General features: G+C 37.1%; 1 protein-coding gene across 1 annotated transcript in view; it reads right to left on the bottom strand.

Moving 5' to 3' along the window:
- Nucleotides 1–25,343, bottom strand: part of Fur2 (furin-like protease 2) — a 31,812-nt gene extending 6,469 nt beyond the window's left edge. Inside the window, exons 1-9 of the mRNA XM_076326161.1 lie at nucleotides 25,208–25,343; nucleotides 17,734–18,028; nucleotides 15,946–16,118; nucleotides 12,238–12,903; nucleotides 10,559–10,775; nucleotides 5,584–6,049; nucleotides 3,240–3,427; nucleotides 2,366–2,614; nucleotides 441–909 (exon numbers count right to left, since the gene is read on the bottom strand). Of these exons, the coding sequence (XP_076182276.1) occupies nucleotides 441–909; nucleotides 2,366–2,614; nucleotides 3,240–3,427; nucleotides 5,584–6,049; nucleotides 10,559–10,775; nucleotides 12,238–12,903; nucleotides 15,946–16,118; nucleotides 17,734–18,001 (2,696 nt within the window). The 5' untranslated portion in view covers nucleotides 18,002–18,028; nucleotides 25,208–25,343. The remainder of the gene's footprint in view (nucleotides 1–440; nucleotides 910–2,365; nucleotides 2,615–3,239; nucleotides 3,428–5,583; nucleotides 6,050–10,558; nucleotides 10,776–12,237; nucleotides 12,904–15,945; nucleotides 16,119–17,733; nucleotides 18,029–25,207) is intronic.
- Nucleotides 25,344–25,570: the final 227 nt, after the last annotated feature.

Genomic DNA, 25,570 nt, shown 5'->3' with positions numbered 1-25,570 from the left:
AGTATCTAATAACAGAAAAGCTTCGAGTGCAAAGAGTTAACCCTTTGGACTCGAAAGAAGACCCTCGATTGCCACTTAATTCAATGTACTATCTCCAATGTACTATCAACCATCTAACCATGGTTTATAATTGAAATTAAAATTCAATTACTCCTTCTTGGAAGTATGTAAGATGTAAACATATATATAAATCTCAACATTGATACAAAAACGTTCCCTTAGAAATTAATTACACAATTTACAAAGATTTCATCAAGATCCTAGTATCTAATAACAGAAAATCTTCGACTGCAAAGGGTTAATTTCCAATTGTTTCATTTTTGAAAAGAATGACTAGAAAACATCGAGTCGAAAACATAACTCGTTACGTATGATCCCGAAGCTATAAAATATAAAACAATTCTCGTTGCATTTATTAAATTAACTTCGAAGGAACTCACCCCTGAGCGCAAGACGACCTGCATTCCCCGCTCTGCAGCTGCAATCCATCCTGACAGGCGGTGCAGTTTAATCGGGACACACAAGTCTTGCAAGTATGCAAACAAGGCACACAAACGGGTCTCGATGGTTGAGCAACGGAATAATATCCGTCGTCGCATTGATAGACGCAACGTTTTCCTTGCAGGAGCAAGGAATTTTGACAGGATATGCAATGGTTCTCCGTAGGACCGGCGCAAGTTTTGCACGATATATGGCACGCTGTGCAGTGTCCGTTCTCATAATACTCGGAAGTTTCGCACTGATTACGGTGTTCGGGTGCGCATAATCCTTCTTCGTTCAGACTCCATTCCTCGATGCAGCTCGTGCAAGTCGTTGTCGCACACGTTGCACAACCTGGGGGACACGGTACGCACTCTCGTCGTTTCTTGTCGGCGCTGTACCCGGCCGGACAAGACGCTCGACACGTTCCTACGGGTTATGAAACAAGTGTTAGCGTCGTACGTGTACATTTGTAGTTTCGTTTACAGCATTTGGAATCGTGAGCGTTTTTTTTTGTTTTTTGGGTCGTGATGGAAACGTTCGACGGGAGTGAAAAGTAAATGGAGTAGATCGATATGTGTGTGAAATTTTAAATCGTTCATTTTAGTTTGTTTTACAGCTTTCTTTGTCGTTTGTTCTGTTCTTTATCACGAAGTTTTCATAATTTTAGAGAAATACACTTGCGTGGTTTAGAAGGTCGTAAAACAAAGGCTGAAATATCATTGTTGCAAAAACAATAAAAGAAATTAGATTGCTCTGTATAAAGTGAAATTGTAAATCGTTCATTTTAGTTTGTTTTACAGCTTTCTTTGTCTTCTCGTCTGGTCTTTATCAGTCGTAAAACAAAGGGTGAGATGTCATTGTTGTTGCAAAAACAATAAAATTAAATTAGATTGCTCTGTATAAAATGAAATTGTAAATCGTTCATTTTAGTTATTTTTACATCTTTCTTTGTCTTTTGGTCTGTTCTTTAACACGACTTGTGTAAGTTTTCATAATTTTAGAGAAATACATTTGTATGGTTTGGAAGGTTGTAAAACAAAGGCTGAAATGTTATTGTTGTAAAAACAATAAAATAAATTAGATTGCTCTCTAAAAAGTGAAATTGTAAATTGTTCATTTTAGTTATTTTTACATCTCTCTTTGTCTTTTCGTCTGTTCTTTATCACGACTTGTGTAAGTTTTCATAATTTTAGAGAAATACACTTGCCTAGTTTAGAAAGTCGTAAAACAAAGGTTGAAATATCATTGTTGTAAAATCAATAAAATAAATTAGATTGCTCTCTATAAACAATAAAAGAATTTTTTTTACTTTCAGTTGTTCCATGGATTTAACCAGAGCAAACGAAAATATTTTCTCAATTACTTTTTGAAGAAACATTTAGTATCTCCAATTAGGGTTACTAATTAACACTTGTTCTATTTTCAGATCCTTGTACACTATGTCTTACATCGATACAAAAATATTTTACTTAAAAAAAATCTTTAAAAGGAAGATTATCAAAATTTAAAATACACATTAATTAAAATATCAAATTTAAATTAATACTCTTATGACAGAAGATATGCCCCCCATTACTGTCGTAAAGAGCAAAAGAATTACAATTCTTTATATAATGGTAATACCTGACCGATAAAAATGATTGATTTTCAAATACCTACTCCGTACCACTACAAATCTACTGAAGATATTGCTCAACGAAATTTGTAGTACGAAAAAATATATTTAAATTAATACTCTAATGACAGAAGATATGCCCCCCATTACTGTCGTAAAGAGCAAAAGAATTACAATTTTTCATTTCCAAAATGAAATTGAAATTTATTTAGTATTCCGTCACGATGCAATATATTTCAAAGGATTGTTGTCTTGACGAGTGCATACCGTTCAGTGAAAACAATCCGAGTCGACAGGAGATGCATTGGTTCTCGGCGGTGCCGTTGCAAGTTTCGCACGTGGAATGACAAGCCGCACAGTTATAATCTTGCGTCTCATAGGTGTAGAGAGGACACGCCGCGTAACACTTGTTCTCGTACATGACCAGATGATGCTCGCAACTGGTGCACTTATCCGGCCTATCTTGGCAACTGGCGCAATTCGCCTCGCAAGGTACACACGTGCTATTCTCTGAGTCTGAAAATACCAAAGTGCTCAGCCTGACACTCGAATCCCTTGAAACGATCGATCGTTGAATCAACGATAAGGAACTGGTGCAGCCAAGATTCTTATCAACGAAAATATCGGTAAATTCGTAATCAATCCGAACGGAAGACGAAGCGTGATAAATTTATAAATTTATCGGTTTTTGTCGATAAGGTACCCATATTTTACAAATAATTTTAAATACAAAGTATTACTGTAAAATATCGGGTTGTTCGGGAAGACGTTTCGTTTTCCAAAATGGAGAATATATAATTTAATCAAATGTTTATATACTCTGAAAAAATCGTGTTTTATTTTCATTGATAAAAACGAAATGACTTTCCGAACAATTTAATAGTATGCGTACTTTTCACTAAGGGATGAACTAAAATCGATAGATTTATTTAATATTACCGGTCATGTAAGACTATCGTTATTTAAATACAAGTATTTTTCGTCAATTGGTAAAACAAATTATTTGTCCGATCGATACTCGTGTAAAGTGACTAGTTTATTAAAATTTGTAATTTTCTAATTTTCGTGTGCAATCATTTTACACGGTGCATTTATTTGACTGATTATGACGTCCTTATTTGATAAAATCCGTTACACTTACTTTCGTAATATCCTTCCGGACATTGCTGTAGACATACAGCTAAATCGGTTACTCGAAGATGAGCAGGTGCGCAGGAAAGACAAGAGTCCTGGCCAGCACCCGCACAAATCTCACAGGACTCGTGACAGGGCCAACAAACGCCACCTTGATTCGGAAAGCTCCTCGGTGGACACCGACTCACGCATGTACTGTAAGTGTGATTTTTTAATCTAAAATTCATCTCAAATCGCTACTCTACCGTATCAATTGATTACGAGTTGAAAGCAGGAATCGAAAATATTGATTCTGGTTTCTTTGAAACAGTTACGAAGAACCAGTAATATGGACTGTAATTCTTTGAAACAGTTACGAAGAACCAATAACTTGGACTGTAATTCTTTGAAACAGTTACGAAGAACCAATAACTTGGACTGTAATTCTTTGTAACAGTTACGAAGAACCAATAACTTGGACTGTAATTCTTTGTAACAGTTACGAAGAACCAATCATTTGGACTGCAATTCTTTGAAACAGTTACAAAGAACCAATATTTTGGACTGTAATTTTTTGTAACAGTTACGAAGAACCAATCATTTGGACTGTAATTCTTTGTAACAGTTACAAAGAACCAATAATTTCGACTGTAATTCTTTGAAACAGTTACGAAGAACCAATCATTTGGACTGTAATTCTTTGAAACAGTTATGAAGAACCAATCATTTGGATTGTAATTCTTTGAAGCAGTTACGAAAAATCAATAATTTGGACTGTAATTCTTTGTAACAGTTACGAAGAACCAATAATTTCGACTGTAATTCCTTGAAACAGTTACGAAGAACTAATATTTTGGACTGTAATTCTTTGTAACAGTTACGAAGAACCAATAACTTGGACTGTAATTCTTTGTAACAGTTACGAAGAACCAATAACTTGGACTGTAATTCTTTGTAACAGTTACGAAGAACCAATCATTTGGACTGCAATTCTTTGAAACAGTTACAAAGAACCAATATTTTGGACTGTAATTTTTTGTAACAGTTACGAAGAACCAATCATTTGGACTGTAATTCTTTGTAACAGTTACAAAGAACCAATAATTTCGACTGTAATTCTTTGAAACAGTTACGAAGAACCAATCATTTGGACTGTAATTCTTTGAAACAGTTATGAAGAACCAATCATTTGGATTGTAATTCTTTGAAGCAGTTACGAAAAATCAATAATTTGGACTGTAATTCTTTGTAACAGTTACGAAGAACCAATAATTTCGACTGTAATTCCTTGAAACAGTTACGAAGAACTAATATTTTGGACTGTAATTCTTTGTAACAGTTACGAAGAGCCAATAATTTCGACTGTAATTCTTTGAAATAATTACGAAAAATTAATAACTTGGATTGTAATTCTTTGAAACAGTTACGAAGAACCAATAATTTGGACCGTAATTCTGTAACGGTTCTATAATAGTTGCATACTGTGTCTCTAACGCTACTAGTCTACAGGATCATTTGTCTCGGTTCCCCGTAACAGTTACTTCGAATAATAATTTTTGTAACTGTTTCATCGAGTCGCTTCACGCGATAGTTTCGGACAGTTGTTCCTGTAGGAGTTCTCAAACCTTGGTTGTAAGATTCGAATCGTATCGACGGTTTGTCATTCAGAATTGTCGGTGGTTCCAGAATACCTGTTTCGAGAGATACCACGAGGTAAGAGGAATGCTTTTCAAGTTTACCAAAGTACAACGTTTTCTTATGCCTGGCTTGGCACTCGTCTATCAGGAATTTTATATTGCGCGGTCGAACTTACGTTTCCTCGGGAATGCTTGCTCAATATGCGTGGAATGTGTCTAAGATGTGGATGGAAATGTGAAAAATTCGAAAAAACAGTACGGTACATCGTTTACCACCAATAGGAAACGAAATATGATTCTCGAGTGGAAGAATCGTTTAATGATAAAATAAAGATTTTCATCTACAATAAACCAAACGAATATAACTGGTTTTCTTCGATTCGATCAAGTGTGATAACAGATGAAACATAATACTCCAATGCTTCGTATCGAGGAAAGATTCTGGTCACGGTGATGCTACGAATTCGTATCGATTATAGCCCATAATGTACACGTATTAATGTATAAAATACATAAACGTGACACTATTACACACCTACTCCACACGTGATTTCTTCATCCGTTATTTACAATACACTTGGCAGAGTAAAACGTCACTCGTACCTTGTCCTACCATAGGACAATTCGCAAGAATCGTTTCCCTTATAACAATTATGTACCTCTTTTCCTCGAGTAATCGTCAGCGTGTGGGACCAAATAGTGAGAAGGTTCAAGAAACGAGGAACGATCACTTACTTGTCCAATCGGTAATTTTTACAGGCGATACATTGCGTGGGTCCGTTCCCGTAACAACCCTGAGAATCACACTGGGGATCACAGTCGTGAAGAATTTTTCTGGTAGTGTCCAGGGAGTCGTCTCCAATTTGAGACGAGGACGAGGGTGAATCGAAAGACGACGACGTGTCCCCAGGCAGTCGATTAGTCAGGATGGGTGCCGAGGAGCCGTCCAAGGTAGCCACGGACGCTTGGATGTTCGAACCGGCGCCAACGTACGGGCCCTGGTAGCCCTGAAAGGTAGACGAAGGAAAGAAGTCGACGTCGCCGCGATGGCCCAGCGATAGTGGTTCATCGTCTACTGTGAATGGGTATTGCACGGAGGCGTATGAGGAATGCGCTTGTACCGGGTTAAATTGACGTGTTCGTATCCTGATGGGATTCGTCGCTGTGCCGTAAAAGATCAGCTGCCACTTCTTTAGAATGCCTGTAACAACAGATGTCGGAGACAAGAATAAACAAATAGGATTTCTCAATCGGTTTCGATCGTGTACGGTTTATTCTCCTCTCGTATAACACTTTGTCGACTGAATGACCAATCATGGTATCAGACTGGGGTCACGTAAACCGAGTCGATCAAATTTTCTTCGATACGGTAGTCCCTCGATTATTCAATATTTGGATTACTCGAGCAATTGATCGTAATGAAAAAAGTTCATTTGTTGTAACAGTTATACGATTGGAAAATACGCAACTCTGAACGAATTTGAACTATTCGTTAACTTGGTCCACCGAGTGTCCCGAGCGTCACCGGTCGATTTGAATTTACTATTATTTTTAAAATGTACAACCGATTGAGCTGAAACTTTACAAGTGTCGTCTAGACGGATGGGAAATTAATTAGGGAAAAGTACACGGTTTGAAGACGCGTGAAAATTATTCAAGAGCACGACGAAAAATTGTAATTTTCAACGCTGACGATTTGGGAATTTCGGGAATATCTTCCCAGGAAATTGTGTACATACCTACCAATTGTCCTAAAAAAATAATAGGAAATTTTCCGACGTCCTCGATTATCCAACAAACTTCTCGCTCCTATTAAATCGAATAACCAAAGGACTACTGTATTTTAATAATTTGACGAATTTAAATATCCGATATGTTGGGTCATTTCGTAAGTCTTTGCGTGTTTCATCGAGCGAATTGTTACAAATGAAAAATCTGAAATCCTTTTATCCATAATTAAGATGTAAAATAGTAATATTTAAATCCATTGGAAAGCACATTTGTACGAACCATTGCAAAATCCTATGAAATGACCCGATTGGATATCAGAATTTATTTATTGAATACCACCGACGTATTTCTTTAATAATACTTCTTATATCTGTACTTTTCCTGCGCTAAACGAACAAGTTTTATCTACTTATTCGCCACTTTTATCCTCAGATATAGTTGCATGGTGAAGCGAACGCGAATTACATCCGATTCCTGAAAAAATAAATATCAAATTAAAGAGAGGAACGTTTCGCACTTGGTTGTACATATTTCAAAACCCTCCAATCTGTATAATATAACATTTTTAAATACATGGACCGTAATTGTTACTATGGTTTTAGTATAAGATATACTGTATTACACCCCTCTATGAGTTTTTGTAAAACCATACGTCGACAAAGTGTTATTTGATTTGTTAGAACGCATACAAACTTGCAGAGTTATCGGTTTTAATAAGCGTGCGTCACACTGGCTGAATTGAACCCAATTGGCTGCTCAAGGCCATCGAGGATTTATCCCCACTATAGTTGTCGAGTATCTTTAGTCTGCGTGCAAACATGGTAGAGTTGAACGAATACAGCGAGATGATAAAAATTGTAAATGTTGAAGACGGTGTCGTTTTTCAGGGTAGAGTGACAGCAATTTGTTTGGAGATATCAGTTTATACGGAACGATCGTTATTGGAGACTTTAAGAGCTTGTATAGTATTTTCATATCTGTAGGAATTATCTAATACTGGTGGTTATAAAATAAGGGTGAATAAAGTTCTAGGATATATGTGTATTGAATGAGGTAGTAGTAGGAACAAAACATTAACAAAGCACACAATTAATAACTATGCTGACCACGCTGACCACGCTGACTACACTTACTACACTGACCACGCTGACCGCGCTGATTACACTTACTATACTGACCACGCTGACTGCGCTGACCACGCTGACCGCGCTGATTACGCTTACCATACTGACCACGTTGACTGCGCTGACTGCGGTGACCACGCTGACCGCGCTGACTGCGCTGACTACACTCACTACGCTGACCACGCTGACCGCGCTAACCGCGCTGACTATACTCACTACGCTGACCACGCTGACCGCGCTAACCGCGCTGACTACACTCACTACACTGACCACGCTGACTACACTGACCACGCTATTCTTATTGTACGTGACACGACATGCTTCGACAATTTTCCAACAGTAACTGCTGCCCTAAACACTCTTCTCTCACATCTTATATCCTCACACTCATTCATTCCCTTCATTCTAATCCTTAATCTTTCTCACCCCATGGATCTGTCCCCGATCATCCCACGCGTCACGTTCGACCAAAATTTTCTAGCCTAACGCCATCTCAATCGCTCTTCCTTCACACTTCACTCGCTCGTCTGTTCCAAACACCTCAGATTCTCTCCAAACCATACGCAATCCCTTTCATTCTCACGCATTACCACGTATCATTGCTAAGAAAAAATACTAACCTTAAAAGTACGAGAAAACAAAGTTTGACGATAAAAGAGTATAAGGGAATCTAACACATACCCATTAAGTACGTCCCTGTATCCAACAGATAGCTTTTCAGTAAGGAAAAACACAATTTGGTCTCTTGTACCGAGTAAGGGTATCGCTTAACAGACCACTCGAGTATGCCTCAAGTACCTCCCTGTATTTGTTCCAGCCACTATACATGTACTTAGCGGAAGGAAACAGCGAGGTTGCTCGAGTTACATTTAAGTGTTGTGTAAAGCGATATCCTTGAAATTCTAAATCGCTAAATCCGTTTTTCGTCACTCATTACGTTGATCGCATTAACCCGAAGCATCTGGCCTTTCGGTGCATCAAGACACTCCACGCGATACTTAGTGCTTGACAAGGATCCTTTTCACCATACTACTGTTCTTAAGATCTGATTACACTTCTTCCACCGTGTGTACACGCTGTCACTCAAACAGAAGGTAATCTGGTACGGCGAAGACGATGAACCAGCCTTGAGCTGTCAATTAAGTGTAATTCAACTGTGCTAATTCGAATAAACTGTACACGGCGCTCCTGAAATAAACGGCCTAAGTTTAAGGAATGTATTCTACTCGTTATATTAGTGAGAAAGTATCGTGTAGGGCGTTAAACATTATTTGGTATCGTTCAGATGGATTAGTGGAATGTAAACACTCTCAGTTACAAACTAAATATTGTTAATAATTTTATAAGTAAATTTCATTTAAAATAGTTAAATACTTTCTCAAATACTTTCCCTAACGTGCAACTGTGAAGTATACTGTAAGAAAGTATCGTATAGGGTGTAAAACATTATTTAGTGTCATTTAGATGGGTTAGTGGAATGTAAATACTCTCAGTTAGAAACCAAATAATATTAATAATTTTATAAGTAAATTTAATTTAAAACAGTTACCCTCCTCAAATACTTTCTCTAATATGTAACTGTAAATGACTACTCGAAAAGAAAATGTGTTATTTTTTATCATTACAACGAGTAGAAAACGTTTCCAAATTTTGGCCACTTATTTTAGGTACATCCTGTATATTAATGTTCGTCGTTATATCACACGTGCAGAGAAAGAGAAATATTAATTAGTTGCGCGCAAACACAATTAGTAATGCATTACTGTTTTAATTATTACACTAATGCTATAGTTAGCGAGATTTCTTACGACCTCGATTTGCATAAATGAATAAAATTAAATATTTAGTCGTATTTTATCGACCGACGCAAAGCTGAAAATTTGGAGACCTCGCATACGAACACGAGAGAAATATGCATTGTGTCGATCGAATGCACGCGTACTCCAAGTATTCTCAAAATGCATCATCTTGAAAATGAGAGCTTGCAATACGAAAATTTATATTCTTTCAAGAGGAATTTTTTTCTTGCGTGTCAAATCGCGTAATGTAAAATTATGTTGTTAAAAAATTCGAGACGAATCGTTTCCAATAGTCTGAAAATTTGTGAACATTTTAAAATGCATCTGTCTCGTATGGAGCTCACGTTTAACCAAGTACTCTCAAAATGCATCATCTTGAAAATGAGACCTTGCAATTTGAAAATTTATATTCTTTCAAGAGGAATTTCTTTCTTGTGTGCCGAATCGCGTAATATAAAATTATTTTGTTAAAACATTCAAGACGAATTGTTTCGAATAGTCTGAAAATTTCTAAGCATTTTAGAATGCATCTATCTCGTATGTTTAACCAAATACTCTCAAAATGCATCATCTTGAAAATGAGAGCTTGCAATACGAAAATTTATATTTTTTCAAGAGGAATTTCTTTCTTACGTACCGAATCGCGTAATGTAAAATTATTTTGTTAAAACATTCGAGACGAATCGTTTCCAATAGTCGGAAAATTTCGAAACATTTTAAAATGCATCTGTCTCGTATGCAGTTCGCGTTTAACCAAGTATTCCCAAAATGCATCATCTTGAAAATGAGAGCTTGCAATACGAAAATTTATATTTTTTCAAGAGGAATTTCTTTCTTGTGTGTCGAATCGCGTAATATAAAATTATTTTGTTAAAACATTCAAGACGAATTGTTTCCAATAGTCTCAAAATTTCTGAACATTTTAAAATGCATCTGTCTCGTATGGAGCTCGCGTTTAACCAAGGTTTGGCTTTGGTGCTAAGCGACTATTAGTTCACAGAGTTCGATCAAAGCCAAACTCGGTTCTTGACGATGAAACGGGGTATTAAGACTTGCCTGGTGAGTTAACGTGACGGTTTCCGGCATTAATGATCTGTAAAGTCCATCGACCATCCGCTTTTTCACCCCAGAAGTGCACGCTGAGGAAGGGCCAGTCATCGAAGTTCGAGCTAAGGACGTCCCGCGGCCTCTCGAACAGTAAAGTCGATGTAGTACCCATCGGTGAGGTCAACAGTAATCTCAAATTTCCTCGTGGAAAGAACCTTAACGAAACCTGTTGGACAATTGTTTGACATCTACTTAAAAAATGTTTGTAACCTCTTTGGAGGAAAGTTGGTCAACACCTCATTGTTAACCATACGATAACATTATCCTTTTTAACCTTTATAAATATTTGTTCGCTTTTAATATTTTTGTGTCGATTCGATAACGAAGTTGGTATTTATACAGGATAACCAGTAATGAACCTAGTTGGAAAGTAGGTGGGACACTTCACGAGAGAGTGAATTAAAAATGTAGAATAATATTTTTTCGAATACGGCTCCGCCTCGGAGAAAGTCGATTTTGAAAACACACGGTGCATCTGCTTACCAAATCGAACGATTTTATTCACAAATTGCGCTACAGTTAACATTGAGCGCAGTTGAATAAAATACGAATTAATATTTAATTTTCGTTTGTTTCGTTAATTGGCGAATCATTGGAAAAACTGTCGAATACGGAAACTCTGTTTAATGTAATTATTCAAACCTCGAAGCGTTTCGAGAGATTTTTTCTTTCGATGATTCTATTATTACTTCTGAATAATTATTTTAAAGATCGTGCTGGTAAAGCTACGTTGCATACTCTCTCGAAAAGTATTGGAAACGGAGTATGTGTGCGGTGTGATATTCTTTAAAATAAATTACGTGTTCACGAGTTTTCGTTTGTCAAAGTAAAATTCTCTATACACATATTATAAAAGTGTTTTAGGAAAAAACTGTTCTTTCTTTTGACGTTTTCGTATATAACGACTCTGGAGGTTCGATGAGAGCTCACCAAAGATTAAGATATTTATATAGTAGCTCCAACCTTTTAATAATCTTCTAATAATCTCGATATTCTTTCAAATAAATTACGTGTTCACGAGTTTTCGTTCGTCAAAGTTCTCGATACAATACTACAAAAATGTTTTCAAGAAAGAACTGTTCTTCCTTTCGACATTTTCGTATACAATGACTCTAGAGGTTCGATGAGAGCTCATCAAAGATTACGAGATTTATATAGTAGCTCCAACCTTCTAATAATCTAATAATCTCTATATTCTTTCAAATAAATTGTTCACGAGTTTTCCTTCGTCGAAGTTCTCGATACACGTACTACAAAAGTGTTTTCGTATATAGCAACTTTGGAACTTCGACAAGAGCTCACAAAAGATTACGATATTTATATAGTAGCTCCAACCTTCTAATAATCTCGATATTCTTTCAAATAAATTGTTCACGAGTTTTCGTTCGTCAAAGTTCTCGATACAATACTACAAAAATGTTTCCAGAAAGAACTATTATTCTTCCTTTCGACGTTTTCCTATACATCGACTCTCTAACTTCGACAAATATCTCACAAAATACTCCTAGATTTATCTAGTATCTCAAGCCCTCGGTATTCACGTCAATCGAAAACTTAAGAGAAAGGAAACCTATAGATACAAATGGTACAAAGTAATCGTGTCCCGGATATGTAACGTGTGTTCTTACCTTGCACTGCACGTGCTCGAGGAACCGAACCTCGTTCAAGGAACCAGCGCAACCGGTGACGTCCATGTAAACGGTGAGGGTGTAACCGTAGGTCGGATCGATGCGTCTCTCCTCGTTGATCTCGTCTGACTTGCAGATATGTTGAGGTGGCACGTTGGTCCACTGTTCGGCCAGGCTGACCATATCGCCGGCGTCCATCAGTCCGTAACCGAATTTGTGGGAGACTTTTCTCTTGACACCGTTCAGTATCCAACCGGGTTCCTTCTCGAGGGGCCCGGATCTCGACGTGAGCACCACCAGGTACTGCATGTCCCTCCAGGTGAGGCTGGGGTTGGCCTCGAGGGCCAACGCTGCGATACCAGCTGCCAAGGGTGCCGAGGCCGATGTCCCGGTGTGCTCGACGGTGCAAATATGATCCGGTCGTAGTTTCGCGTCCATGTCCACGGTCGCGACGCTTTTGTCGTTGCCCGGTGTCCCCGATGAATAAGTCGAGGCGAGGGTCGAGCTGCATTCCTCGAGATACCACGGCTTGTAACCACCCTGGGTGGCGCTCGATATGGATAACGTGAAAATACTGTTCGTGTAGCCGTCGCAGTTGCAAGAGTCCGTGTGACGTCCACCGTTGCCCGATGCCCACACGAAGATCGAACCCTTGCCCTTGCGACCCTTTTGACGTTTATTTGGATATCGTTAACTCGTTGCTACCTCGCTCGCTTAAACGTTTGCGTATCGCGCAACCCGGACTTGTTTTCTTACAAATATTTGGCCCCCCGGTTGCTAATCAATGCGCCATCGAGTTTTACTTTTGGGAAACGGTTCGCGCGGTGATTCTCTATCGCGAATGCGGTATCTCGACCTCGACTCTCCTCGATGGGAACGCGCTAAGGTGACACCGGTTTGCGAAGTTTGCACAACTTTTAGTTTTCTTAATTAATCTCACGGGTTCTCGTTCGTCAAAGTTCTCGATACACGTACTACAAAAGTGTTTTCGTATATAGCGACTTTGGAGGTTCGAGAAGAGCTCACGAAAGATTACGAGATTTATATAGTAGCTCCAACATTCTGATAATCTAATAATCTCGATATTCTTTCAAATAAATTGTTCACGAGTTTTCGTTCGTCAAAGTTCTCGATACACGTACTACAAAAGTGTTTTCGTATATAGCGACTTTGGAGGTTCGAGAAGAGCTCACTAAAGATTACGAGATTTATATAGTAGCTCCAACCTTCTAATGATCTAATAATCTCGATATTCTTTCAAATAAATTGTTCACGAGTTTTCGTTCGTCAAAGTTCTCGATACACGTACTACAAAAGTGTTTTCGTATATAGCGACTTTGGAGGTTCGAGAAGAGCTCACGAAAGATTACGAGATTTATATAGTAGCTCCAACATTCTGATAATCTAATAATCTCGATATTCTTTCAAATAAATTGTTCACGAGTTTTCGTTCGTCAAAGTTCTCGATACACGTACTACAAAATTGTTTTCGTATATAGCGACTTTGGAGGTTTGATAAGAGCTCACGAAAGATTACGAGATTTATATAGTAGCTCCAACATTCTGATAATCTAATAATCTCGATATTCTTTCAAATAAATTACGCGTTCAACGGAAGTGACAGATGCGGAGGTGTACGAGACGATTCGTGCGAAATGAACAACGATCGAGGTAGATTCGAAACTCGAAGGGATACGTGGAGGATCTTCGAATGAGGAACTGGGGGACCTAGGGATCGGTTTACGAGAGATATTAAGGATACAAGTATCGGAGATCTGACGATTTGAGAGACAGGTAAATGGAATCTTAATCGGTGTTATTTCTCCGGCTCGACTGTGCATAGATCGGAGACACTAGTGGGATACAGTTGGCCAATGTTTCGAGATATCTCTGTGACAACTCTGGGTTAGGTATATATTATGGTACATTTATCCCGAGACTAATGGTCTTCCAACTAGTGGACTATCACGGTATTACAATTGTGATCTTTGGTCTGCTATGTTCTGTGTAAATATGTTTTATCGCCAACAACAGACAGTATTGTAATGCTACTCCGGGAGCTGAATATCTCTAAAACTATAATTTATATAGTAGCTCCAACCTTCTAATAACCTAATAATCTCGATATTCTTTCAAATAAAGTGGTTACAAAGCTTTGCTGCAGATATTATTTAATGTATGACACAATCTTTTTATTTTACACAAATCACTGTACAATGTTTCGTTTCGAAACAAACGATTGAACGAAATCTTTTATCTGGATAGTATTTTTGTAATGTTTCTTCGAATTTCGAAAATTACTCGATCCGTCATTTCGTGCGAATCAATCGGTACAGGGACGCGAGAATGAAAATTTAACAAGACATGTTGCACTATGAAGGGTGGTTCTATGACGGTATGTTAAAGAAGATGCGAACAACAATCAATTTGACATTCTCTTGCAAACGAGTTCTAGAAATAGTCATCGAAATCGGAATACTCAATGCAGCAAATTCAACGTGTAGTGCTTATCGAAGAATATGTTACATTAAGAAAAAATAGTCACATTTTAAGCTGAAACTAAAAATCATTAATAAACTTCCATTTAAGAGAAACAAATGTATTGTTTGTTTCAATAAGCACTAGTCTCGCCACTAAAACACCATGGAGATATTAAAACGTGACGTACAAGTACAAACGTTACTTTGCAATTATAACCTTTTTAACTCGAGATCGAATATTACTTTATTCAAACGTTTAGTTCAAATGAAAAAATGAATGATAAAAATGAAACAATTTACCTGGCTTCAACATAAACTGCTTTCTTTAATTTTCTAAATCGACCAAAAAAATATTATATTCGTGTTCCTCGCAAGTAAATTCAAAATTAACCAAAAAAGTATTATACTCGTGTCCCTCTTAAGTAAATTCAAAATAAACCAAAAGAATATTATACTTGTGTCCCTCTTAAGTAAATTCCAAGTAAACCAAAAGAATATTATACTCGTGTTCCTTTTAAGTAAATTCAAAATGAACCAAAAGAATATTATAGTATACTCGTGTTCCTCTTAAGTAAATTCTAAATGAGCTAAAAGAATATAATATTATATTCGTGTTCCTCTTAAGTAAATTCTAAATGAACTAAAAGAATATTATACTCGTGTTCCTCTTAAGTAAATTCAAAATTAACCAAAAGAATATTATACTTGTGTTACTCTTAAGTAAATTCAAAATTAACCAAAAGAATATTATACTCGTGTTACTCACAAGTAAATTCAAAATAAACCAAAAAAATATTATACTCGTGTTACTCACAAGTAAATTCAAAATAAACCAAAAGAATATTATACTCGTGTTCCTCGCAAGTAAATTCAAAATTTATACTCGTGTTCCTCGCAAGTAAATTCAAAATTTATACTCGTGTTCCTCGCAAGTAAATTCAAAATTTATACTCGTGTTCCTCTTAAGTAAATTCTAAATAAACCAAAAAAATATACTCGTGTCCCTCTTAAGTAAATTCGATCCGATACGTTTCTCGAATAAATAGATAATTTTCGTATAGTAGCAAAACTAAATTCGACCGAAAGACTAACTCAAAACACTACGCAAGTTACTCGTGTACGATGTCCGAAGTCGACGCGTCATTGACCAGAATCTCATAGAACCGAGAATCGTACACTAAGAACTCAAAGCGTCGAGAATAAATAAAACTGGTATTATGCAACTTACGCTGGTTACACCGTAAATAAACGCCCTCCTGGCAAGAGGGCCAGGACCGTCGACGGTTTTACCATCGTCCTCGGGGCCCCAAGAAGCGCTATATATATCGATGTGATCAGGATTCAATCCCAGCGCTCTGGCTTCGACGGCATCGTTTACCGGGCCATCGAGCATTCGCACGCCTGAGAACACGGAAGGTATGAGCATCAGATAGCTTTCCTTCTCGTTGCCGATGCGTCGTGATTTCTACGAGAATTCGGTACGTTTCTACGAAAGAGGCCCCCGTGTACGTCCACGTTCCACGTTCTCCTTAACCGTGATTTCTAATTACGTTTCTTTTCGCACGGAATCTCGCGACAGGTATTCCGGACAGGTTAAATCGCGCCCGGATCATTAATACGCATTTTAATGGAAACGAGCCGGTAAAATTATCGGAACCCGATATTTCACGGGGAGAAACAGTTCCACGGTGGAACGACTTATAACGACTCGGTGCTTGGAAGTGATTGACATTTTAATCATTGTTACTGCGGACGGAAGAGACGTGAAAATAAAAATTGAACGGTAAGGAGAACGTCGCGTCGGTAATCAAGTTGTCGACGCGCAATTAAAACGAAAGAACACGAAACATGAAATCGTGTCGTCAACGATTCACGAATCAATAATTCTGAAATAGGAAAGTGTTGTTTAATAGTTAAGAAATATATCTGATTGTTTAGTTTGTTGCGTTCCTTCGCCGGGTTTGCGAAACTAATAAATCTCCATTAGAGATACTTTGGTAGATCGATTTCGATTCTTGTAGGATTTTTTGGGGAAATAATGTTTATATTTTAGTGAATATTGGAGATTTTGTAAATATTGATACGTTTGATTCGATTTTAAATGATCATTATGGAAGGCACCATTGCGTTGATTTAAGTTTCTTTGAAGTAGAAAGAACGAGCTATGGTCAGACACGTTAGCTAAGTAGTATTCCATCAGACTAATAATAGTATCGGATTAATAATAGCTTGTTCGATAAGTTTCGTCGTTGTTTCCATTGTAAAGAAATATTATGACACTTTGAAGAAATTTTTATACATGTTTATCGAACAGTAGTACCATCTTTAGAAAAATAAAGCATCAATTTATTGAGTTGTTCGGAAAGTCATTTCGTTCTCCAAAATGGAGAATATACAATTTAATAAAATGTTTATACTAAAAAAATCATGTTTCATAATCACCAACAAAAAACCAAATGACTTTCCTACATCGACACTCTAATATTATAAGTTACAAAATGGTACCTTTGACACAGTGTTACGAAAAAATTCACAATAAATTAATTTCTCTCAGATAAAAGCTTCGACTCCCATTAACAATCATCTCAAACATCGAGCTACAATTTTCAATATCAATTCGCGTATAAATTATCGCCAAATAAGAAACACATCACAAAACATTTCAAATAAATGACATTTGTAACTCTCCCCTATTATTTAATCGTTGTTTCGTAAGACTGTCGTTGACGCGATAATTTTAGAAACTATCCTCTTTACTTCAAAGATCCATAAACCATCTCATCGGTGAAGGAACTGTAATTCGTATCACTGGATAACAGAAGTCGTCCCTAATAAAGAGGATCATGTATCCGGGGAGAAATTTAATTCGTTGTAGTCGCGTTTTCATTTCGTAACGGTACACGGATAGCGACGCTATTATTTATAGGGTGTCCTGAAGTGACCAGGACCTTCGTCTGTTTCACGGTGCGGTGTTTCTCACCCGTCTACGTTCGCTCGAAAAATTGCAATTTCTTACCTCCGATACTGGCGTTGTAGGCGACGCCAACGCCGCAGTATTGGTTGAAAGCAACTGCGGCAACCTCGCCCGCGCATCGGGTACCATGCTTGTTGTCACCGTTGTCCCTTGGCATCGGGTCGTTGTCGTTGTCGTTGATATCCCAGCTGGCCTGGTGATCGTAATTCAGTGCCAGGTCGGGATGATTCGTTTGTATGCCATCGTCGAGGATCGACACGACAACACCCTTACCGGTGTATCCCTTCTGCCACGCTGGACCGAGACTCATATCGTAGCCATCTTTGGCCCCCCCGTTCTGGAACAAGAACAGTGTCGTTTCTACGCAACTTCTCCATTCGATTTATCAAACACCATGATCATTGGTGTTTGTTATCGTTATTAACGACGAGTAATCGTTATTAACGATTATTAGTTTCGATAATAACCGTCTTTCACTTTCTTGAAACGAATGCAACAACGATCTTAAGGGTGCCAGATGTCGGTGTCAGAATACAGTGGGAATAGTATTTTAATAGTAAACATTATAAAGTAGAAATGGTGAAGCTTTCATCGTTGAGCACAATACACGATTTTTCGATTACACGAGGAACAAATTTGTGAAAACTATATTTTATACTATATACACTGTATATATAATATAACTATATTATAACTATAACTATATATACAATTACTATACTACTAGACAAGCGAGATACCTGCATATTATAATAAACTGGATATTATAATCTGAACTTTACGACACACTTTGTTATTTCGGACGTTGAAGTCCAGTAAGTCTCGCTTTCGAGTAACGACTTTTACCTCGGATACAAGAAACTTAATCGTTCGTCTATAGTTTGTGTTCGCAAGGTTTACAAGTGAAATCGAATCTCATTTCATTTTGAAATATAAAAATTGAAAGTTAGAAGTTAAAGAAAATTAAATTGAGAAAATTAAAAGTTTCATATTTCTCACTGCAACTTCGCGATAGTATTATCAATCGATCGGTGATATTTTTTCGATGAAAGTATCTTATTTGAATCATTTTTCATCACGTGTTATACGAATGCTTTCGAATTCCGCGCGTACGCGCGCTTTTGAGTAAGGTTGAATAGATCGATACGCGGGTAGCATCGTTTTAAAGTTTCGGTCATCGAGCTCACGTAATCCGAGACACGCTCGCTGTTGCTTCGTCTCGCTCGCTCTCGTTGTGTCCTATTCACTTGTCTCGTATGGTACACCCATGACCGAGTCCTGGGTATAGATAAAAATGTGTCTCTACTGCCTGATACAGATGGCGTTACGAGTCTAAGATCGCACACGTTTCGTCTCTTTTTTGTACTGTCATTGCAACACAAAACTATAATCGAGGTATATGTGACGTTTATTTGATCGTCACCGGTCGATTTACTTTTCGAATAAAACTCAAACGGTTTGAGTAACGGTCGAATAAAACTCAAACGGTCTTGATATATTTTTTTTTTTTTATATTTAAATCGTCTGTACGGGATTTTGCAAGTTTTACATCGTTCGTGTTGGGTTTAAATGTATGCCGCGTAAATTATTCTCAATCGAATTTTGAGGTGTTGAAATACAGTGCGAATAGTATTTTAATAGTAAAAATTACAAAGCTTTTATCATTGAATAAAATGCACGATTTTTCGATTACACGAAGAACAAATTTGTGAAAAGTATATTTTAATTTTGAAAAGACAGAATTTGAGTGAAATAGTTTCGTTGAGTTTTCAAAGGGAGAATTCTTCTCAATGCCTCTTTTTAAGTTAAAAATTGATAATTTTAGTAATCGTTCGTATCGTATTCAATGAATCGTTCTAATATTTATTCTATAGTACTGTTCACAGACTGTAATATTTCCAAGATTATTAGAAACGAAATATTAAATTCTGTTATTTCTTTTTATTTGATAAATCCAGCAAGCTTTGATATGTTATACTTTTCAATAATATTTACTTTCAGATTGTTTGCACGGTTTAGGTACATGGGATAAAATATAAATTTCTAACTCATTTTCGTACAAAAGCCTTGGTTTTGGATTGATAATTGTACACGAAAGTTTCTTTTTTACGTCTCCAATTGTTTCTTAACATGTCGACTGCCACGTCGTGCATATGTAGAGTTGAACATTTAAATGGAAGCTTCTACACATTTTCGTTATTTACGATAGTAGAAGAAAACTCCTTGGAACAAAGTTACACTATTCAAGGGACAAATGTAGCAATAAAGAAGAATGATGCTCAAGCTCAGTTTTCATCAAACTTTTTATGAAAAAAAAATATATATAAATTATGAAAAAACTTGGAGTCGTTTCAAAATGAAGGAACTGAAAAAATTGTCAGAACCTAGTTAGGAGAACAAACTATGAAGTTCTTTTTGTAACCGGTTTGGAGAAACATGACCATCGTTGGCAGAAGTGTATGGCAAATGGTGATGATTTTATGAAAAAGTCGGTACACTCGCCAAAAGATTTCGTTTCGAGGATTATTTTTCTTGTTTATTTCTTAAAACATCTTTACTTGAACACGCACTATGACTGCATATGCGTTACTGTATATTCAACCCTATACTAGGAACTATTGCAAAAAGAAAGAAATATCAATCCTGGATCAAGTGGAGTATGTTGGAGTATGTTGGAGTACGTTGGAGTATGTTGGAGTATGTTGGAGTATGTTGGAGTAAGTAGAATGTGGACAGTGTCGATTAAGTTTTGTTTACAATTAATCTCAGACCTTACGAACGTCGATTAAACCATTTGACCTAATACAATTCGCAAAAACATTCACGACCAGTATTTCTTTCTTTTATCTATGGAGAGAATTTATCAGATGTTTTTGTAATGTCGTTATCAGTGATCCTGGACACGGAGAAAAAACATATTTCAAGCACGAATGCAATCGCTGCTCGTGAAAGATCCGTGACAAAGTCGATTTTTTACGACAGGGATTTATGTTATGGCGCTTATAATCGCTCGATCAGCACAGGAAGTCTGTAATTGAATGTTTACGTTTGCTCCATAAATTGTCTACGATCAATGGGTGACAATGGAAACGTATCTGAGCCATTTTCGATGGCTATTCGTCAATTGGACAAATATTTTATTAAAATCATATTGAAAAATTTCAACGGCACCGTCCAATAAATTCATTAATCCGACATTGTGAAATATACAATAGTGATTGCCGAGTTCGACGCATGGAAGAATTCTGTTATGCGTGTGCGTCTATTAGAGAAGTTAATTAATTTCAAATACCGAATATCTGATATTTCGTTTCTGACAAAAGGCGATATTACCAAATTAGATCCATTTGTTCGCCATCGGACGCGATCACTATATTTGTATCGATAACTATAAAAGTAACTCTGTATTTTTGAATACTCCCCCCACTCTCCACATATTATTACAATGTGGATCAATATAATACAAAATAAGTGATGAAATCCTCTCAGTACCTCTTTTTAAGTTAAAAATTGATAATTCTATAAAAATTGATAGTTTTAATATTTATACTATGGTACTATTCACAAGCTGCAATATTTCCAAGATTATTACAAACAAAATATCGAATTCTGTTACCACTTCTTATTTGATAAATCCAGCAAGATAAATATATTATACTTTTCAATAATATTTAATTTCAGATTGTTTGCACGGCTTAGATACGTTTTTATTAAACTATAAATTTTCAACTCACTTTCGAACAAGAGCCTTAGTTTTTCATTGCAACGTTTCGTGTAATCTGCCCTGTACAATTATTTTACGAGTACTGGTGCAAGAACAACTCGTGCTTTGTTAAAAGAAGAAATTTGCACGCAACGCGAGAAATCCTCCTTTAACTATGCGTTGTTGTTCATAATTCTCTACGTGTCGCCTCGAACGATCGTTTTCGGGTATAGACAACGGCGATCGCTGCTCTTGTCATTTCTAGGATTAACGGCGGTACACGATATACGAGCACGGTATCAACAATGAGATGTTTTTCCTTCGCAAATAGGATTTTGGGCCCGAAAACAAGCACGTCCTATGGATAATTCCGGCCTGCGTGTACGTCGAATTGTTAGTCAATGATTTAACCATTTAACGCGCCACTACTCAACTAGCAATAATTGTAATTTTATTTCAAACTTTATTTCAAACTAAAAAATATTTCAATCGGTAATTCGCTCTTGGAATACGTTAAAATTTTTACACAAATTAAATATCGACATTTAAAATTAGCCTATGATAGATACTATACACTTATAGAAAATTTTAAAAGAAAAATAGTTCTTTTTTCCTGGAAAAGATGAATATCTCTTTAAAGAATCAAATTGCACGTAAGATTGAATACAAACTTACTTTTTCTATTTATATTGAGTCATATTTTTTTTTCTCTTTGTCAGTATAATAAAGTTACAATTTTTACGGTGTCACGATTATTTTTATCAGTTTATCGGTATTTTTAATCAGTTTATTCATTTGTATATGTAGTGGTGCACTCGGTGTTGGAAAGGTAGTTGAAACGTGTTTGGCTCATTCTACTCGTGATTGATAGAATGAGACTGGTAACTTGTGTTCGACCAATCGGAGGTCTGGACGCGTTTTTCCTTGTACTCGTAGAAGTCTTTTCACGTTGGAGATCACACACTGCCGCTCATAAGTATTCCTTCCACTCAGACTTTACTTCTTTTCTCCGATACGTGACACGTTGCTTGAAAAGGTTTGAGCCGGTCGTAAATAGAAAATAGTTATGGTAATACGGCGAGAGAAATTCAACGTATTGTTATCGCGCCTAGCCGAATAATGTCCGTAAATCGAGCCGCGAGAAATGAATCGTAACATTTCATTTCATAAGTGAAACCATTGAATCAAACGAAATTACACAATGCAATTCTGATGCACGTGGTTCTCTTCACTCCGCGAACACGAAGGAAAATTTCCACCAGGACAAAAAATATCACGAATTGGAAGATCTCGAAAATCAACAAACGTAACGCGGGAATAATGTTCCGATGGAGAAAAGCATGCTTCAAAAATTCATTGAACGTGCGCTCTGTTACGTTCGACAAAAACTCGTTTGAAAAGGTTGAAAATAAGAGAAGTTAAAAAAGGCTCCCTTTGTTACTTCAGCTACAAAGACTCCACGTTTGTGCGGCTCTGTTTCGCTCTTACAATAAGTAATATAATTTAATAACGTAATGAACATTTTTAGCTTATTGTACATAGAAGCGTCGATAAATACAACGTCATTTTACAATGAGTAAAATAATAACGGAGGAGTATTCATTCGTAAGATTAAATGCAACGAAAAGCTTAGTACACAGGGTGTCCCAATCGTTACCGGTGAATTTGAATTTCGCGTTATTTTTCGAACGTCCAACCGATTAAGCTGAAACTTGACAAGTGTCATTTAGATAGATGGGGAATTAATCGTGGAAAAGCACACGTTGAAAGAACGCGTACAAATTGGGATATCGTGTACTCAGTTTATCGATACAAGTATGAGCTCGAGTCGTCCTCGAAGACAGCAAAAACAAAGTCAGCAAACCTAACGGTATCACATGGTTCCTTCAAAAATTGACCGATTTTTCCCACAGAATCGTTATTAGCAGGTTCAGCGAACACATACCGATGTAACACTTGGAGTCTCTTCGCGGATTTCTATTCGATTTCTCTACGATCGATTCTCGTCAAAGAAACGGCACTCCCTTTGCGGATTGACCGACACGTTTCTCTATTCCTATTTCTACTTTTGATATCTTCATGGTGTCGACAGTCCCTTCGCGGATTGACCAGTTCCAATTCAACGATTTTTCACCTCGAACCTCTTATCGAGTTTTCCTGGAATTCCTAAAAGAACCTCGTAACCAAATCCTATTAACTCGATCTCCGACCGAGCTGTACATATAATAGGTTGCTCGATAAGTTTTGTCGTTTGATAAGAAACGGAGCTATTAGGTTCGTCGTTTTATTTTTCGAAAGATGGTTTGATGAACATATGTTTGATGAACATATGTTTGATGAACATGTGTGTTGATGAACATGTGTGTTGATGAACATGTGTTTGATGAACATGTATTTGATGAACATGTGTTTGATGAATATGTGTGTTGATGAACATGTGTTTGATGAACATATGTGTTGATGAACATATGTTTGATGAACATGTGTTTGATGAACATGTGTTTGATGAACATGTGTTTGATGAACATGTGTTTGATGTACATGTGTGTTGATGAACATGAGTTTGATGAACATGTGTTTGATGAACCTGTGTTTGATGAACATGTGTTTGATGAACCTGTGTTTGATGAACATGTGTTTGATGAACATGTGTGAACCGTTTGATGAACATGTGTGAAGTTGCATGTAGATCGTATATTTACTTCAAAGTTGAATAGTCATAGTATTTTTTTACAATGGAAAAATCGACAAAACTTATCGAACAACCTAGCACGTACGTTCCTATCTTAATTAAAGTTCGCTGTAAATTATGTAAATTAAATTTACATAATTAAATTCCAATCGTTATTCTCCTTCGTTCGATAAACCTCGAGTGTGTGTTTTTTCACTATCTGGATCCACAAACATTTACAATTTGAAATCTAAAACCCCGAGACGAACGTATACAGTGTCCAAGTTTTGACGAAGTGACGCTCTGTGTGCGTTGTTTATCTTGAAAGTTTTTAAATTTATCTTAAAAGATTATCTAAAACTTTTTACAGTGGTCGTTATTACAAAACATCCGATGAAGTGACATTCGAAGTGACGCTCTGTGTGCGTTGTTTATCTTAAAAAATTTTTAAATTTATCTCAAAAGATTATCTAAAAGTTTTTACAGTGGTCGTTATTACAAAACATCCGAAGTGACACTCTGTGTGCGTTGTTTATCTTAGAAGTTTTTAAATTTATCTTAAAAGATTATCTAAATCTTCTCACAGTGATCGTTATTACAAAGCATCCAATAAAGTGACATTCGAAGTGACGCTCTGTGTACGTTGTTTATCTTGAAAATTTTTAAATTTATCTCAAAAGATTATCTAAATCTTTTCACAGTGGTCGTTATTACAAAACATCCGATGAGACGTTTAACGACGAACAGGATAGTCCGGAATGAATTTAATTCACCTTGGTGCGCCCATCGTGTCCCAATATCAACGAGATCGTCGAATTTCTTTCTGATACGCACGTGGCCGGAAACTTTTGAACGGTAGTGTCCCGCTGAAACCTTCACGTGGCAGTCAATGTGTTATTCAGTCACGTGTGGTTATCGATCGTAATTCCCGCAGACGTCGATTCGGGGCGACACGTACACCGGTGAAGTGCGAGTAAAATCGGGAGGAATCGAAATGGCACAAAATGGTAGGAACTGGATCTCGAATACGTTATAAGCGTTATCGGATGTCATTAAGTCTGCCACGTTGGGGATGCAGTCGCGTCACGTATGTAGTTCGTTTTGGTTGGTTCGAAGGTAGTAGAATCGAAAGGCCCACTTACCAGGTACCACTGTTCCTTGAAGAGCGGATCCGTGAACAGGTTCTGGATGGGTACACCCCTATTTCTTTGCCGATGGTACGTGGCCTGCCGAGGACGGGGACCGAACTCGTCGAAAAATGCTGGATAATCGCTGAACGCGAACGAAGTAGGCGCGAAGTCCCTCTTCTTGCGTTTCTTCTCGTGCTGCTGCTGAAACCATCGCACCTGGAAAAACACCAAGAGGTTCTCTGTAGACGATGATGGCTTCTTTGGGTGTTTCAGCGCACGCTGAACTAGTATTTTTGGATAATGTTTAGGTGTAAGAACAAAACCACTCCTCGTGAAAGTCAAACACGAATTTCGTCTTAAGAAAAATTAGTACAG

This window comes from Ptiloglossa arizonensis, chromosome 14 (genome assembly GCF_051014685.1).
Source record: "Ptiloglossa arizonensis isolate GNS036 chromosome 14, iyPtiAriz1_principal, whole genome shotgun sequence".
Taxonomy (NCBI): domain Eukaryota; kingdom Metazoa; phylum Arthropoda; class Insecta; order Hymenoptera; family Colletidae; genus Ptiloglossa; species Ptiloglossa arizonensis.
Note: the sequence above shows the minus strand (reverse complement) of the source record. Positions and strands in the feature narration are given on the sequence as shown.